The 18,157-nt window shown below is 40.2% G+C and overlaps 2 protein-coding genes across 11 annotated transcripts; one reads left to right on the top strand and one right to left on the bottom strand.

Annotated features, from left to right (window-relative positions):
* The first annotated feature begins 1,236 nt into the window (after positions 1-1,236).
* On the top strand, positions 1,237-2,847 carry rassf11 (Ras association domain family member 11). The gene is made up of 2 exons (XM_079239894.1): positions 1,237-1,362; positions 1,441-2,847. The coding sequence occupies exons 1-2, from the start codon at positions 1,260-1,262 to the stop codon at positions 2,763-2,765; spliced, it is 1,428 nt and encodes a 475-aa protein (XP_079096020.1). The 5' UTR covers positions 1,237-1,259; the 3' UTR covers positions 2,766-2,847.
* Positions 2,848-3,389: 542 nt separating this feature from the next.
* On the bottom strand, positions 3,390-17,734 carry csde1 (cold shock domain containing E1, RNA-binding). Of its 10 annotated transcripts, none has more exons than XM_079239043.1 (24): positions 17,660-17,734; positions 14,650-15,296; positions 13,647-13,871; positions 12,272-12,460; positions 11,483-11,681; positions 11,181-11,347; positions 10,349-10,435; positions 9,872-9,969; positions 9,716-9,797; positions 9,406-9,534; positions 9,169-9,294; positions 8,826-9,041; positions 8,567-8,737; positions 8,317-8,481; positions 8,115-8,126; positions 7,855-7,872; positions 6,939-7,046; positions 6,532-6,710; positions 6,289-6,410; positions 5,925-6,044; positions 5,655-5,833; positions 5,387-5,550; positions 5,126-5,258; positions 3,390-4,865 (listed from the first exon to the last, which is right to left on the bottom strand). In XM_079239043.1, the coding sequence occupies exons 3-24, from the start codon at positions 13,770-13,772 to the stop codon at positions 4,818-4,820; spliced, it is 2,838 nt and encodes a 945-aa protein (XP_079095169.1). In that variant the 5' UTR covers positions 13,773-13,871; positions 14,650-15,296; positions 17,660-17,734; the 3' UTR covers positions 3,390-4,817. The 10 variants fall into 10 exon arrangements, with proteins under 10 accessions (XP_079095169.1, XP_079095173.1, XP_079095174.1 ...); XM_079239047.1 differs by having other exon boundaries at positions 8,597-8,737; XM_079239048.1 differs by having other exon boundaries at positions 11,238-11,347.
* Between the last annotated feature and the right edge of the window lie 423 nt (positions 17,735-18,157).

The following is an 18,157-nucleotide window of genomic DNA, read 5'->3' as shown; positions in this document are numbered from 1 at the left end:
AGTCACAAGAATTTGCTACCTGGTGTCTTAAGCTTGTGGAACAGAACAGATCATGTTATTCTCATAGTTAACCTTAGAAAATCTGTGATATTGACTCAGTATAGTTGTAAAATGAATGGCATTTAGTGGTCAACATGGCCTGAAGGAAAAATAAATAGTTTATCCACTATTGGTTTCTAACATACACATTCATTGCCGCATGGAGCACAGTTTCACCTGCAAAGCTTCTCCAAAACCATCACTGTGACATTACACTACTGTCTGAAGCAGCTTTCAACTCTACAAACCACCAGCGAGAGCTCCTCAGAAGCAGAATAATGGCTCTAAGGGATTCACAAAATGCCTCAAAGTGGCCTCAAAAAGCAGGATTCAGAGAACATGGCCGACTTGAAGCAATTCAGACAATAGCTATTTTTTCCAATTGTAGTCTTTGTCCTGTGTCTTTTTTCCAGCACATAGAATACAGAGAAAGACATTTTTCACTGCTTTCATGACTGAACAATGAAAAATTGGAAAACTTGCTTAGGTTTTCCTTTGTGTCATATGATTAAAATTCACTTGTTTAATTACCTTAAATCCCAAAGGGGGGGCTTTAACGCATGCCAGCTGTTGTTAGGGTTCACCTTAGACAGTTCAGCAGTCCATCACTGCATCACTGAGGGACCGACAACCATAAACATTCACATCTACACTGCTATGATGAGTGATTCTAAAATGCATGAACATGGAGTCTGAGAGGAAACTGGTACAAGAATTCAACCAGTAACCATCTTCCTTTGAGGCAACAGTGCATCACTGCGTCACCATTCCTCCCTAAATCTTCTTGTTTTTGTTGTTTTTTTTCTAAATGGAAATTACCCGAGATGGGTGGGATCATACACTGTCCCCAGTGGTAGATGCCTGCAGGAATTTTAATTGGCCATAATTACTTTGCTGTTCCTCTCAAACAGAACATTAACCCTAAGAACAAACAGGTCTGAGTATCTGCACTGGAAACATTACGAAAAGGTAGGCTCTCATAATATTTTGCCACTTGCTGTTCAGAAATACCTTCTTTGTTATATTTCTGTATTATTGGAACAATTAGCGTATGTAGAGAATGATTCAGCTGTCCTCAGGCTTGACTAGCTCGTGGTGGGCAGACAGATTACAGTAAATGTTAATTAAGGTCAATTTGCTGTCTCCACCACTTCCTCCAACAGGAGAAGAGCCCCTGCTCACTGTGTCACATAGTCTTTGTGACTTTCTAGGAACACGCAATGGAAGTCAAAGTGACTGTGGATGGCATCCCACGTGTTGTCTGTGGAGTTACGAAAGAAACAACATGCCAAGAAGTGGTCCTTGCATTGGCTCAAGCTCGTGGTATGTAGCTGTATGTTAAAACCCTCCCATGTTTAGACATCTTGATTTGAATATATTTAAATGTATTATTCTTTGTAGGTCAGCCTGGTCGCTACAACTTGAGGGAGAAATTTAAAGACTTTGATCGGTGCATGATGCCTGATGAACGCCTTCTGGAGACGCTGGAGAAGTATGGTGAGCAGGCCAGAGAGGTTCAGCTGACTCTGCTACACAGTGGGTCTTCTGAAGGGGATGAAATGAGCAGGGTAAAAGTCGGCAGATACCAGCCATGCCCACCCCTGAGACGGAAAGATGCAGGTGCCAGAATTCGCAGAGGCAGTGGCTCCTTAAGTTTGCACCGCCAAAGTTTGCCGATGTTGTCCTGTTTGAGACAAGAAACTGACCAAAAGCAAGAGGACCTGAAAAGGCCTAAAAGAAAGTCCCTTACACTCATGGAAGAGGCCTGGGAATGGCTGGAAAGTCTAGGGAGAGGCAAAGTCTACAGCACTGCCACTGATAAGGAAAGCAAGAAGAGCGATAAAAGAAACCGTACCCCTTTGGATTTGTCTCTTAGTTTTATGAAAGACAGCTCAGATCAGAGTAGCAGAAGTAAAGCAAGAAGTCAGAGAAGTTTAAAATCAGACCTGGATCATCAAACAACCTGCTGCATTGGAAATCAGACAGGAGATGACGAAATCAAGCAAGGCAAAAAAATCCAAGAGGCAAAATATGATCGAAGAGGTTCAAACTGTGCTACGTCAGAAGATGAGAAAAACAACTTGAGAGAAACCATCATACACCAGATCCTTTGTCTACAGAATTTACAGGTCCAAATAACACACATAGACCGACAGATTTTTGAGCTTGAGGCAAAACAGAAGGCTGAAAGGGCTGAACAGGAAGCTCATGACAGAATGGTTGAAGAGGAGAAGGAGCAGATCAAATTCTGGGAAAACGAATTAAAAGTAGAGGAAGGCTGTGAGAAAGAATTGCAACGTCAGTTCCTTGAGATGAGAGCGAGAGCTGTGGAGTGCAAGGCTAAACTGGAGGAGTACAAGTGCAAAATGCAGAGACTTGATCTTTTTGGTGGTGTGAATGTCATTCAGGATGATTCAGAAACGGTCCAAAACAATAATGAAAAAGCCTCTGCTGAGATGCCAGCACAGTCGACTAAAGATGCCAGTCTGCAGCAATCGGTTTTAGATGGAGATAAAAATGCTAAAAAGTTCCCGCCCAGGGAGGACTGCAACCCTCCCCATGCAGTTATTCCTCCCAGTCAGATAAAAGAGCGGCGTCCCACAGGGCCCACTGAGCTCAGGGAGTGGTGGACACGCTGGTCAGAGGCCCAGAACACTCAGCCGCAGATAAGAAAGAAGATTCACCGCTCTGAACTCACGATATATCTACAAAGTACCAAGGTTTAGAATGAACAGTCAAGAGATGGGTGGCAATGACACTGATTTAAATGCATAAGCATTTAAAAAATGTCTTGCTTTTTCAATATGATCAGCTACAATTACAAGTTTATTTTTTTTAACTGAGACAGCACAGCTAGCAATTTTCATACCTCACTGCAACATAATTATTCCTTGTACTTTTATATTATGCTTACATGTTATTCCTTTATTAGTTTCACTTCACCTTGATGTTATTTTGATATTAAACATACTTTCAACTTACAAATGGTTTTATTTTTAATGTTGCAAGATGCAATCCCATTCCACCACCAGGTGGCTGCAGAAATGGACAAACATTGCTGCTGTTATTCATTACCTCTTACTGGTGCAAGTGATCATTCATAAAGAGCTGGCATGACGCCAAATATATTAATCCTTTGAATTTTTGCTGTAAACTGAGAAGTTTTTACGCTTCACATTGCAACGTTGGCTCTGTTAATATACAGCCAGCAAATGCTAAATGATCTTTTTGCCACCACTGCTGGTCAGAGATGTGAAAAAAACAGCAAAGTTGTATTTAATTTAATGTCACCTCCACGGCTCCCTTTCCCCCAGCCTAAATGCAAACTAAAAGTATGACAACAAATCCTCTGAATTTTATAGAACTTTATTTTTTTTTTCTCCATTCAAGACCATTAACAAAAGAAAACATGGGAACCTCTGTATGATTCAACTGAAACCTGGTGATCTCAGAAGACTGTAACTATGTGCAGAGGCACAACAACTCTGTCATCTTGTCTCCAGAGCATGAAAACTATCCTGATTTATAATCCTCTTTTTCAATAAAATGAATTATGGTAATTTACCCTTCTTTAAATTAAATTTCTTTCATTATGTCAGAAGTCTGAACTTTAACTGAAAGAAAAAGAAAAAAAAAAAGCACACACATTACATACAGTATAGTTCAACCCATAGGTTTGGGGTGCATATCAGTATTACTTCTACAAGGAGAAAAAAAAAAAAAAAAAAAAAAAAAAAAACAGCCACTCTTGGATTGTTCTGAATATTTTGGCTGGGAAAAGAGGATCTACTTGTTTTGTTTCATATTATTTTGCTTGTAGTTTAGGCACCTTATTCTTGTTTATTTAATAGTAGCAGATTGACTTTCAATGGAAAAAACAGAAAGAAAAAAAGTGCAAGAAAAAAAAGAAGTATAAAAGGACTGTAGTTGAGATGCCACAAGGAATTCTGCACCTGGGAAAATTGCTCAAGTGAAGCATATAAATACCAACAGGTATCTCAAGGCTCTAGACTGGTAAAAGTAAATCCCATCAGAGTAACTACTTTTACATTCACATACATCACACACACACAAAACATACACACCATGCTTTGCTTTCACTTCAGCTCTTCAGTAAAGCATTTTAAAACTGCTCAAAAAAAACGAGCAGAAGAAGAATCCTCAAGTTAAGCTCGCACATATGAGAAATATGATCCTCCTTATGGAGGGAACTTGCTTTATGCATTTGTAGGAAAGCATACAGTAGAGGAAACTTAATAATGAAATAGTTTTAAGTTTCCATAAGCAAAAAGAGCATCAGGAACAAAAATGGGGCAAAGGTTCAAAGACATGCTAACAATCGCGCTCATCCACCCAGTCAAACTAATGGACAGATTACAGGTGCAGAATTCCAGACAAAGCAGATTCAAAGATCAGGACACAAACAGCCACACAGTCATCACTGATTTAGAAGGACGAGGCCCTCAGAAACAAATACCTCCAGTACACACTAATCATCTCTAGGATACATCCCACACGCGCACGCAGAGATCCCATGTATACTGCAGTGTGGAACTACAAAGTACATCATACATGGGAGGCAGGGAACAGTGGAATGAAAAGTTCCCTCCGGTATTAATGGGGGCAAAGAATGCACATGCCAATTACTGCATGTGTTTATATATTTTGTAGATGAGTTGGTGTACAAGCATAAATCATATCACTTTCCCATGTCCCCATGCTGTTGCCCTCAACAACAGCATCCCACCAACATGGTACAGGGCAGGCTACCCCGCTGTTCAGTCGATGACACCAGGCTGTCGAGTTTTGCGTTCCACACTGAAGCCCTGCACAAGAGAAGACAAAGTTCAAAGGTTGTAAACCTTTCATTTTATAGAAATTTAATGTACAGATCCCACATTTGTTACATTAGAGTTTTCTGACAGTTCTTTAAAGTTTGACAGATATTTTTGTGTTTTTAATTCAACTTGATTAGTATAGAAGGTCACAGCGAAGTTAATGTATTATCTAAACTCCATTTAATGATAAAACATCTAATTTAATCATAGTGCAGTTAATAAGTTGTGGTAAAACTGCAAAACCATACCTTTGAATTGTCAGGCCCACGGGGCTGTCTTACAATGACCAGACGAGGAGCACTGGCATCGTCAAGGGTTATGCTCTTCAGTCGGTTCACCAGACGATCGGGGCGTGGCGTCACCACTGGTTTAGGCCCCTCGCTATGACATTGTTCAGGATTAATAGTTCGACAAAAGTATTGTGAAACAGGATTCTGCAGTTTGATAAAGGCAGCTAACTTCATTTGGGTCCTGCATCATCCTGGGACTGGAAGAAACATGTTTCTTACCTGACTCTACGCACGTTGCAAGCACTACATTTCCCCGTGCGCTGATTGAGCACAACTGAGAATTCCACCTCATCCCCAGTCTGGAGCTCTAGGCCATCCTGCACTTCTTTAACATGGAAGAACAGCTTCTTGCTATCACCCACTTCATATGTTATAAAACCAAACTGGAAGCAATGAAGAAGAAGAAAAAATAGACCATCAGGATTTAGTAACATCTACAGCGGATCACAGAGTTCAAGGTAATTAACTGAGAACACATGAACATTACCTGGTCCTTGACACACTCCACCACAGCTCTACGCTGAGGGACCACATTACAGGCCATCTTCTGGCCAGTTTGGGTGACTGTGCAAACTTGAAACTTGACCATTTCTCCTTTTTGCAGACAATCAGATTTGTTTGCCATCCCCATAATTCCAAAGGGATAATTCTGCCCTTTTCCTCCACCTGGAGAGAGAAAAATTAACTTCACTTTCTCAAAATCCAGTCATGTGTTTTAAATGTTGAGCCGAAAGTCCAACTGTACCCCATCACTGACCTTCCTCTATGACTTCGATGAGCCCCTGGTACTCTGTCTGGGAGGGGTCCACGCTGCGTATGGGACGGAGGACTTTGCCTGTCATTATGGCAGCACCAACATCCTCACCAGCACCGTTCACTAAAAGCAGGAAACATTTGACTTAGTTTCATTTGGAGCCATTGTGACCAACATAAGCTATTAGATAAGCTATTTAAATGAAGCGGAAGCTATGCACAGGTATTAGAAACTGAACTAACTTGAATTAGCTTAAACTGGATCAAAATGGATTGGCTTCATTTCATCACACCTGTAAAGTGCCTCGAGATGACTCTTTGGAACTATGTAAAGTGAATTAAAAGCTATTTTCACATAAAAACTTCACCTCCACTATCTGTAGCCATCTTGGTAACCTTTTCCGCACTGACTTTGTTTCCTTTTCCTTTGGAGAGAGTGTACTCCACTGTGTCACCCAGATCCAAGTTATCCAGGTCTCCACACATTTCACTGGGAGAAGAAAAACAGACAAACCCCCCCCCCCCCCAAAAAACCAAAAACACAATTACACAATTAAGTTTTAAATGAGCAATTACTTCATTCAAAACATTCTTTGAAATCAAGCTCTTACCTGTAATGAAAGAAAATTTCCTGGTCATGATTTGCAGTCTCGATGAAGCCAAAATTATCTTTCAGTGCAGCAACAAATCCATGCAGTCTCTTGGCATTGGAGGAGTTCCGGTTGAGGACCCTGATGGAGACTGCGCTCTGTTGGCCGGTTCGTTTCACTTCGTTGATAGAGAACTCCACCTATAGGACCAAAAATTCTCATGTTATACCAGCTAATAAACTTTGGTTTACTGAGCATTTATTTAAAGACATTAGAACTACAAAAAAACATGGAGCAATAAAGGAAGCGCATTGGGGGGGGGGATCCTTAAATACTGCTCTTTTGGTGGCAGAGTTCTGATTTAGTCATGCGTTTGAACAATCCCTTTATATAAGCTTATGTAAAAATTACTGAGCTATTTAAGACACCTTGTCTCCAGCTTGAGGATAACTCCCGCCTTCCAGATCTTTAACATGGTATGGTACAGTGAGCTTCACTCCACAGTCTTCATATGCTATCACTCCTTCCTCGGCTTCCTGGAGAGTGCAGCAAATAAAACCTTCATTATCCTCTTATTAAAAGCACTTGATCAAGCTCTCTCTAGGAAAGGCCAAACATCTGATCAATTAAAACAAATGTTTCTCAAAGCAAATTCTAGATGGTAAAGTCTTAAAAGGGTGCTAAACTAGTTCAGACTATTGTTTTTTATGTTATGCATTAGAAGATGATGTGCTTACAGTCTACACAAGCATGAGCAGCACAAGTGTAAAATGTATTATTCTGTTACAGTGTAGCTGGTTAGCTCTGAGCTGTAGCTTACAATGTAGGGCTGCAAAATTAAGTTTTGATCATTGGGAGCAGGGAGGGTATGTACCAATCACAACATCCAATTTCTTGGCATTATCACACAATGAATTTAAATCTAAGCAGAGGAACACAGGGGTAAAAGAGTGAGGTTATAAATGATCAACAGAAGAAGAGATCGTTTGTCTCTTAATCTTCATTCGCTTCAATTCATATAAATTCTTCTTTGGGCCGAAATGCTGAGCAGTATTCTTGAATTTAGTATAACAAAAAGTACAACTGTGTAAGTAAGACCTGCACATGGATCAACAATCTCAATATAAAAATGACATCTGTGAAAACTAGACACTAACGAAGACCAGCTCGCCTACATGTTCTCACTATTATTGTTCTATCTTAATTCTGCAGCCCTACTATGCATCGACTCAAGGATATTATTGATTACATTTTTTCCAAGGGTTAACTGGTGACTGAACACCATGCTGTCAACTTAAAATGTAACAGAGGCAATCAGTGGGCCAGATGCCTGTAAAAACCAACCTTTTCTACAAGTTTTCCCTTAAAATGAAACAAACAAGAGAACCCATTAGACAGCAATGTTTGTAAAAGTCATTTGTAAACAGTTTCTACACTCAACTACTCTGGATTTTTTTTTAGACTGGACTAATTGTGCAAAGAAAATGAAGCATTGCTAAAAGGTTAGTCCATCATAAAACATCATCATATACTAAGTTTCTCTAGAAAATGAGTGTCTTCATTTGTGAGACATTCATTAGGCTTCATGCAGGTCTCAGTCCTACCTTGTCTTTTTTCTAAGCAACAAGAAGCATGAGCAGGTCGTGGTCATTGAAGGAGAAAACAAAGACCAACATTAGAACTAAAACAGAAACTGGAAAGGAGGTAGTTGAGGACGGATTGTAAATGGGCTTAAAACACTCTTCTGAAAACACTCGGGCTTGTTTCAGGCTAAATGTTTCAAACCACATTTGTGCAGTCTGGTACCTTCTCTTTGCCCTTGGTGGGACTTGCGTTCTTGTTGGTGGCTGCAACAACTTCCTTTTCCACCACGCCTACGAAGCGCTGCTCAGACTGGGTATGGAAGGACACGGTTCCTTTGGGAAGTTTCTTAATGCGCACTGCATGATTTCTCTGAGCTGACAGCATATCCTGGACATGAAATGGACATTTACTTTCATTTCTTAGAGACAAATAAGAACCTGTACTTGCTTGAGCGTTAATAGAAAATACATACTTTTGTGAAAAGCTTATTAACAGGACCTACAGGCACAACAGTGAACTCCACTTCATCTGAGATATGAAGCTGGCTCTCCTCCAGGACCTCACTGAAGTGAAAGAACATCCGGGCATCCCGATCCACACACTTGATAAAACCGAAGCCATCACGTATAGCTGCAATGACCCCCTAGATGAAGATTTAAAGACAACATTCAATTCAGTTCAACAAACATGGCCATCTTTTAACAATAGCATTTGGGGGAAAAAATCCATACCATTTCACGTGTTTCCTTGGTGAAGTTGAAAGTATCTGGGAGTATATCAATGTTGGTGGCCCTCTCTAGTTTGTCTCTGCGATCAGTGGAGATGTTGAATTGAATGTGGTCCCCCTCCAAAAGTGTCACCTTGGACTTTGTGTCCTTTTCTCCAAAAGGCAGTTCCTTGTCGGTGAAACCAATCCTTGCACTGATGCGACCAGGCAGTGGGTCATTCTGTAGCAACAGGAAGGATAGATTTGTAAAGTTAAAGGTTAGAGTCTTTGTTGGTAGATCACATTTCCATTCCGGATTTGACTAAATCAGTTCTATTTCATTTTAGTCAATGTTCTGATTTACTTACCTGATTTTTGGTGGGAACCTTGGGAATGACTTTGACAACAGTGCCTTCAAACTGTTCAATGCTGATATCCTCAAAGATGACTGTTCCCTGTGGGAGCAGCCTCACATCTGTAGCTACTTCCTTACCCTAAAGAGAATCATGGTATAAACATTGAGAATGACAAATGTCAAAGCTAACTAGATCTCTCAAAGTTGAGTTGACGAGTAATTGTAAAAAGTTAAAAAGCTTTGTACTTACATTTCTGTCTTTGATGGTAAATTCAACATCATCTCCAGCCTGAAGAGCTTCCAGATCACCTTTGAACTCACTGTAGTGGAAAAAGATTTCCTTCACCACATCTGCCCTCTCAATAAATCCAAAAGCCTCCTGAAAGAGAAGATGGTTCAAAATTACAAGCTCATTCAAATCAGAGATGTTAAAAAGGATTGGTGTATAGCTGTGTTTAACCCATTTAGAAAGTTGACTAAGAAAACTAAATACATTCAAGCCATCATGTGTTTTTTCTACATTAACACAAAATTGGTCTGAAGATTTCAGCAGCCCTTACTTTTGTTGCACACACCACACCCTGACACCTTGACTGCTTCTTCTTCACAAGCTGAATATTGCGAGCACTGACTGCACCAGTACTGCAAAACAAGCAAACAGTGAATATAAAATCCAATGTGAACTGTAATATTACAGACACAGTTTTAAGACTTACTGCTTGTTGGTCTCCATATAAAAGCTGACTTTGTCACCAGTCTCCAGGTGGATATTACCCTCCACATCTTCAGGACTATAAGTCAAATAAAACACTTCCTGTAAAAAGTAGCAAAGGATTAAACATGGTTACAAGGTATGTGGGACACACATGAAGCCAAAAGCTATTTGACAGGCAAGACGCAAAGTAAAAGAAGGCATATAAAACCACAACCAGCCATTTGCTATGGAGACTTCATCTGGTTTACCTACTGTGGCTGAGGGAACATGCAAGACTGTTCTAAGAAACTTTGCAGTTTATCAGCTAGAAAAAGAACACTGGATTTTACTGTGAACACTAATCTAAATATGTATTAGGCAATATTGACATCAGCATTGACCATAAACCAATAGCTTCTGGACAAAATCCTCAAGTCAGTAAGGATGAAACGATTTTTATTTTCTACATTTTAACCCGGTATGTTGCTGCTTCTCTTACCCCATTTCTTTCATAACACACACTGCCAGTGGGCACCTGGCCAGGGGCGGACTTTCCATCCAAGTGCATAGGGATAGCTGAAACAACCTGTAATGAAAAGGGAGATTATAGGCAGAGGCCATTAGCAAAATACCTCACGTTTTCTTTGGCAAACATTTTCTGACATGAGACAGGTAAAAAGGCTGAATTTAAGCTGCTAAAGTAGCTTTTCAAATTATTATCATGCACAAGACTGTCCACTTAACTGTACACTTTCACTAATACAAGTTCATGACTTGAATGAACAGTAAATGAGTAAGAGTGATGCTTAAAGAGAGCCCTGCACAAAAATTTCGATTTGTATGTAACAAGTGCCACCATTTGCAATTAATTTGCTCAGTAACAGTAAGTGAAAAACAAATGTCTAGGCACAATTTTAGCCAAATCTTCAAATATTAAATGAATGCTGCAGCTGTAAAGATCATTGGCTCTCTGGAGTTATGCACCACACTCAGTCAGAACATTTGATTTAATCTTAAACTACTCAAAATGCACAAACACAATGAATTTAAACTTGAACACTTTTGTTTACACATTCATCACCTCCAACATGCATGCCAGCAATGAAAAATCTATCTGGATTTCAATGATATTCTAAAACACCAATTAAAAAACATAAAAATAAAGACACAATAGAAATAAATTTAAGATGCAGAATCAGGGGAAAAACAAGTTTTCATTTCCTTAGAGAATCAATCCTTTTCCAAAACAGCAAAAACAAAAACAAAAAAAAGTGTCATGAGTAAAGCTGACAGACATGGACATAACCAAAAGTAAAACGGTGTTCCTTAACTGGATGAATATAACCATGCAGCACAGTAAAGGGATAGGCGTGCAGGTCTGGCCCCACCTGGCCCGAGATGCGCTCCTCTGGCAGCACTTCTGGCTTTATCTTAAGCAGCTTCACTGCTATGGGCTTGCCAGTGCGCCTGTCAGAGGATACCTCAAACTCTACATCATCTGATGATTAAAAAAAAAAAAAGAAAAAAAAAAAAGAATAAGACAATTCAGACAGAAATCAAAGGTCGCTGAAGTTTGGGAAGTGGTTCTTTAAGTTTAATAAACTAGTTTACAAAACAAATGTAATTTTCTTACCTCCTATTTTAAGCTCCTGTAGGTTACCATTGTACTGGGAGCAGTGAAAGAAGAGACGATCTTGTCGTTCGGAGCACTGGATGAACCCATAAGAAGTCAACAGCTTCTCCACTACACCAGTCTCTCTGATGCCAGGCCCTGTGCCGTTGGCATATGCAGTGTGTCCATTGTTATGAAGCATACCTGGATCAAAACTCATCTGGAGAGGAAGAGAAAGTGTTACAAATGCAACCAGTTTTGGCCCAATTAGGAACAAGACAGTGAGGCAGAGAAGGGAGGAGTGGACACATTAATGCAGTGCTTGATGCCATCCTAAAACAGATAAAACCACAAACATGCAATTGCAGAACACTTCAGATAAAGTGGTGAGGCGCTGGAAAAATAAAACTATGCAATATGTTAAAGTCTTCAAGGCCATCAAGTCATTGGCACGTAACACTATTAAAGTAAAAGTCATTAGAACAAATACACCAGACTGTGCCAGTTTCTCATGCAGGGAAAGCTACAGCCCTTCCATTTGTCAAGTAATTTTCATCGAGACGTCACAGCTCTGACAAAAATTCATTTCATGCAGTTTTTAAAAACTTTAACCTGCTTAACTCCCTTTATCCAACAACTAACCAGTGATTCTGCCAGAATACCAATCAGAACTCCTTAAACTATGTCAACATCATCAATAAAATGGTTGCTACTACAAATGTACAAACCATGCGGTTAGCAAGTCACAACATGATAGCAGCTAACAATACTGCTTAGTCAGTACAGGGACCACGCACTATATCCTCTTACAGATCTCTGATACAAGGGGGTCCGCTTGTGTTTTTTACTTCCTGGATGGGGATGGCAAGAGACAGAGGAGGAACGGGGTATGGGCATGGGACCAGTAGAGGGGTATGGGGCAGAGCCAGTGTTGCGAGCCACTGGGGGCTCAGAGGAACCCCTTTCCATTTCTGACACAGGGGATAGGACTGGGATATGCTGTTGGAAAAAGGCAATAGCTTTAAAAAGGATGGACAAGCAGAGTATACCCTCCCCCTCAGCCCTCATTTTCTTCTGAACACGTCACCATTTGCTGAGTTGATATGCAAAATAAGTCATTTTCAGGCTTGTGATCATTGATGCAAAATGTGCATCATGTCCTACTAATATTAATTTTTTAGACAGTTTGCCACTTCACCACATCAACGCTTTATACCAATGGCACAAAGTACCGACAGCTCCAGTCGATTACATTACCATCTAAAATTTAAACTCGGTTTGATACCCTTGCACAGAAATCCCTGGGAAGAAAACCATAAGGTCACTCATCATAACAGCCTATCAACCTGATGATCTCACATTTTAAGAAGGAATCTGTATAACTACAAACTAGTTTGATAGCAGTGCATTTAAACAGGAATACTTTATGAAGAAAGCCAAGAGGAAACAAAGGATCAATCATCTTCTTGGCAAAGCCAGGTAAGATGTTGAAGCGCAGTGTCGCTAATGTTACTGAAGTAAAATATAAACTACTAAAAGATGGAGAAATGCAAATGACAGGTCAAACAGCAGTGCATCTAGAGTTGACAGAGAGCTGGTGATGGATTATGGGTTATGAGGGGGATCCCAGAGCAGCCTCTTCTGTTCGACCCTGTACAGCACTACCACAGCAAATCTGTAGCCAAGACATGAAAATAGAGATTTTCTACCTGAACACAAATTACGGCTGTTAGTGAGATATTTTTTAAAAAACAAATCATGTAGAAACATTTAGTTGGATGAGCATTTTATTTTACGCTAATCACTTTTGTTTGTATTACCAGGGGTTAGCCGATACGCCATTTGGCTTCCATTTTTGTTGCCCGGTTTAAACGAAGGTACGCGTAAGCAATATGTACATTAGGATTGTCCTGCCACGACCCATCTCATGTTTGTTTTTTGCTAGATTGTGAAGCAAAGTAAAATAAAAGCGCTCCAAGAATAGTAATAAAAATGTGCCAAATCCCTACAATCTACTCGCCAGATCACCTCTCATCCTGCAACAACACAAGTAGAGGCTAGTCTCGGGAGCCCGAAAAAGGATGAAAGAGATTAGGCCATTCACAGCAAAGATGCAGGGCAAGGTGGGTGGATGGGTGCTTGATGGGGCGGGCACGTAGAAAAGAGATGGGAAGGTGAAACTTACAGATCGGCCATACGGTGACAGGCTGAGTCCGACAGGGGGGGTGCTGCTCAGGTCAGCACTAACAAACGCGGTGGGTGGCGACGCAGGCAAGGTAAATTCAACAAAGCCTTTCCAGGGGCTGCCCATATTGTCCGATTAACTTGGACCAAACTTGCTTTACTTGTTCGAATTTTTTGCTTGACTGTTAACTGTTTTGTAACCACCCAATGACACACCGCTGGATGTCTGCAAGGGTGAAGAGAGGAACAAACATAACGGGTAAGGAAGATAGGTCAGCCAGTGAGCCAAGTGTGACAAAGGAAAATAGTTGTGTGGGCTTTAGTCTCCAGGGAGGTTAAAGGCAAAAAGTTAGGGAGGATATCACTTAAAAACGGTGCGGAGTTGTGTGTGGTGAAAGCGACCCTTTTCTTTCACAAAAGTGAACTTCTTTAACTGCATGGACCAGGAGCTGATGGTTCAGTACTTAGATTCAAAGACTTGTTTACAAAAAAGCACAAGTTCCTAAGTTAACTACAAAATGTACTTCTCAGTATCAAACAAGATAATCACCCCCAACAAACAGCAGTTTATTTCTGTCCAAAGACAGGAACATTCTGCTTTTAAAAGGTATAGTAATCTGTGACATCAGCCAGAAAACAAACCAACAGAAAAACTGAGGATACTGCCTTTACAAAACAGACAATGTAAAATATGATCATCAATAGTTTCAAAGAGCATTTCCGAAAAAACAAACCCACGTTGTTGCTACCACTCATTGTTATTTACCAAACCAAACAGAATCAAATGTCTCAGAAACCATTTCGTAACAACTTCATGTGGAAACGTTATCGTTTTTCTACTATTAAGTGACAATATTTGTTCAATTGAAAATTCAAACCTCAGAGGGGGTGAGGGGGAAAAAGTAGAAGAAAAAAACAATAACAGCACGACAATAAGACAGGGTAAAGGTAAAATTGTTCACATGACAGATCTTACATTATGTAGAACTTTAACTGAGACCCACCTTTAATGGATGTCTTGAATCTTGTTGTTTGGATCTTGATTATTTAGAATACCTCTTCACACACACTGAGTTTAACACACACACTTCTTACAGGTTTCTGGCACAAGATCTAGACAGTTGCATAAAGTTTAAAAAAAGAAGGGGGGTCTAGCGCTCAAAAGGCAATTTGCAGATGCAATAACACTGCTTAGAAAAAAAGGTTACAAAGAAAACAAAAGGAGAAGAAGAGGGAAAGAAAGATGGGGGGGGACTATGGGGACACTAGCAGACAGCAGCCCACTCCACACCTGGTGGTAAGCCGGCGGTGCAGTGAGGATGAGAAGGGCTAGGAGCAGCGTTGGGACGTGTGCTTTGTCAAAGCTGTTGAGTAGGCACAAACTTCTGGTTTCAGATCAGTTATTTCTCAGAATACGCTTGGGCATAGGATTGCTTCTCTTCTGCATTTCAGCTGGGCTGATGTGCGTTTTCTTTGGTCGTTTCAGGATTTGGTTACTTCTTGTATTTTAAATCCTTTACGTGATCCTTTTCCCCCACGTGTTTTCAGTGTTGCAACTTTTTCTGGTAGCTTTATCTTCAGTTTCTTTGTCGTGATCTGAACTTGAAGCAGTTGCGGATGGTACAAAAATTCTGTTCTTTTTCACTTCATACTGTGGGGGGGAAAAAAGAAGATCTAGTTAGATAAGAACTGATCACTTTGACCTGACGCCTACTTTTAGGGTTGTACAAATGTTTAAAAGGCCCAAACCAATTAAAGAAAATATACATTCCAGTCATGCAAAATCTAGATTCTTTATCCTGACTCCTGGGTCAACAAGTTTCCCTCAAAAGTCTTTTGATGAGTGCACAATGGTAAGCAGCTGACAGGCAAGCAAGTGCTGAATATAAAAAGGTCCTTGTGCATACCCTTAGTTCAGGCTATGATATTTATGGCAGTGCTTCCAACCAAAGTGCTTTCTTTTGCTTTGCAAGCCTCAAGTGGTTTTCCATGATAAATGTACACATGTTCAAATAAGGCTTATCTTGCAAGCTAGAAGAATAAAGCGTATGCGACTTTTTTCTAAGTTCACTGAGAAACTTGCCCTCATCAGTTGGTTAGGGTAAAATGTTGTTGACCCAAATACTCTGCTCTGTAAACAAGCTGGTTGAGCCCTCCTGTGACACATGATATGCTGCTCTGGCTGTGTCGCAATAACTGTCCTATATCCCAGAAGGTTACGATGAGAGGTTGTAAGAAGCCTCACATGGAGTAGTTGGGGGTTTTCTTTGTAATCACAAATATGAAGCCAAGAAAATGCCCTTCTATGTACTTTTAATAATTAACTTAGTATGACAGGAACTAAAACTGAAGCAAACTATTGTACAAAATAAAATAAAAAAAGTCAAACATGGATATGGTATGTATGTTAAAGGTTAAGCAGCATGAACAGAGGTTTTTTTTTTCCCCATGGAAACATCTCCGCCTCTCCTGATTATTATTTTTTATTTATTTATTTATTTTTTTTCCTGGTGAAGCTCAAACAGGAAAAAAAAGGTTAGGCAAACAGACAGGATTAGCCATTTTCTGTCCTTCATTGACAGCATTGCACCACATATGTGCACGCAAGCCATGATTTATGCAGCAGAACAAGAGCCGTAAAGGCTTTAGAATACAACATAGCAGTTTATAAACGACAAGGCTACTTGGCCATAAAGTGGCACGACCCTGATCTGGACTAGAAAGACAGCCTCTAACACAGGCATCATGTGACTTCCTGACAATCCGCTATCCTCAGCTGGAACAGCCAACATGGCCTGAGCAAACACGTTGCGGCATGCAGCGCCAGGAGAAACGTCACTTCTCGGCTAACCAGCTCGAAAGCAAATTCATAAACATTAAACGTGTCACAACAGTCGAAGACGCCTTAAATCAGCGATTTTAGAGCTTGACAAATGAAATAGACATAGTTAGAGTTACGTCTCCTCGCTTAATGACCTTGCGTGGACAAGCAAACTAGCAAATTAGCGTCTTGCTAACGCTGAAGTCCTAACAGCCATTTGGCATTCCCTTCTTGTTAAAGGGGAATAAACACACTGAAACGGGGTTACTGTGCTAGGGGGTATCCGCACAAAAACTACACTACGGTTTTGTTTTTTGTTTTTTAAATGTTGCCCTCAAAGGCATGAAGAGTTAGCAAGAAATGTCGTAGAGACCCCCATTACATTCTTACTTTAAGACATAACGGTGTCTATTACTGTAAAATGTTTACTGAAAAATCTAAACACCCGATTTAAACGTAATTGATGCTAGTTTTGATTATACCAGTTTTAATAAATGCGTAACCTGTGTCATGCACCTTTAACAATAAAAAAAAAAGACATATCGGAGCTGGATTATACTTGGGACAACGATCGCCATCACGGTTTTTTTCCGATGAGATTTAACAAAAAGTGTTGTGAATAGTTAAAAGTGAAAGTGAGAAGGTTAATAAAGAGTCATCAAGATTTTTTTTTAACGAATCCACACTTGCGACTTCATAAAGCCAACATAAAACGTCAGAAACTGTGTTTATTTTCCTCACACGATGACAAAGAACGTGCAACTTTGTGTGAGCTAACGACACGAGGACTCGACAACAAAGAAGCTACGTACGAAGATAGTGCTCATCTTCTCAAGCTCTCGTCTCACTAATGTGTACCACACAGAAGTAAGAGACGTGTTATTTATTTTGGGATTTTCAGGACATATCAATTCCAGCTTGGTTATCTAAACCTTTAAGATCATAACAGGGCAATTTGCTATGCTAGGTGGTAGCTAGAGAGCGTGCTAATGTGCTGGCTGGCCCTTGTGTGATTTATGTTGAGGGAAAAACACGGCCGCCCCCACCCAGGCCCGACTTCTGCGTACGACTAAGCGCTACATACCTGCTTACTCCAAAACACAGGCATGGTACAGAAAGGGAAACGCCTTGCTTATGTATGCTAAAAAGGCATTTAATAGTTTGAGAAATAAGTTAAATTCATTAAAACTCACCCCAACAGCTTTCAGCACTGTCACCAGCGCCGCTAGAAGCAGCACGGCACATTACGTAGTGATTAGGGAGGCGGCTCCCGCGATATTTGACAACGTGAAGTTCAACAAAGAGCCTAAAGGCGAAGCCACTGCGGCTGACTGGAGACCCGCAATGACCCATGGGAGGCTCGACTTATGTTTGTTTTGCTTTATTACACATTGCTCTGCAGGTTCCACAACCGACATCTACGCGTTTACAAGCCATGTTGCTGAAAATATATCATGGTGCTATATATCTGCTGCAACAGGCGAAATATGTTTGAGTTTATATCAGTTTTTTTTTTTGTTTTGTTTTTTAAATTTTCTAACAGTTTCTTATGTCGTACCATTCCTATTTGTAAAAGTTAAAAAAATGAACATGTCGATAAAAATAAATAAATATGACTTTAGAATAAATATATAGAATTAATAGAAAGCTTATATCATTATTATATCTGTCCTTGTGTGTCTATGAGTGTG

This window comes from Telmatherina bonti, assembly GCF_933228915.1.
Source record: "Telmatherina bonti genome assembly, chromosome: 4".
Lineage (NCBI taxonomy): Eukaryota > Metazoa > Chordata > Actinopteri > Atheriniformes > Telmatherinidae > Telmatherina > Telmatherina bonti.
The sequence above is the reverse complement of the archived record's forward strand: the minus strand, read 5'-3'. Positions and strand labels throughout refer to the sequence as shown.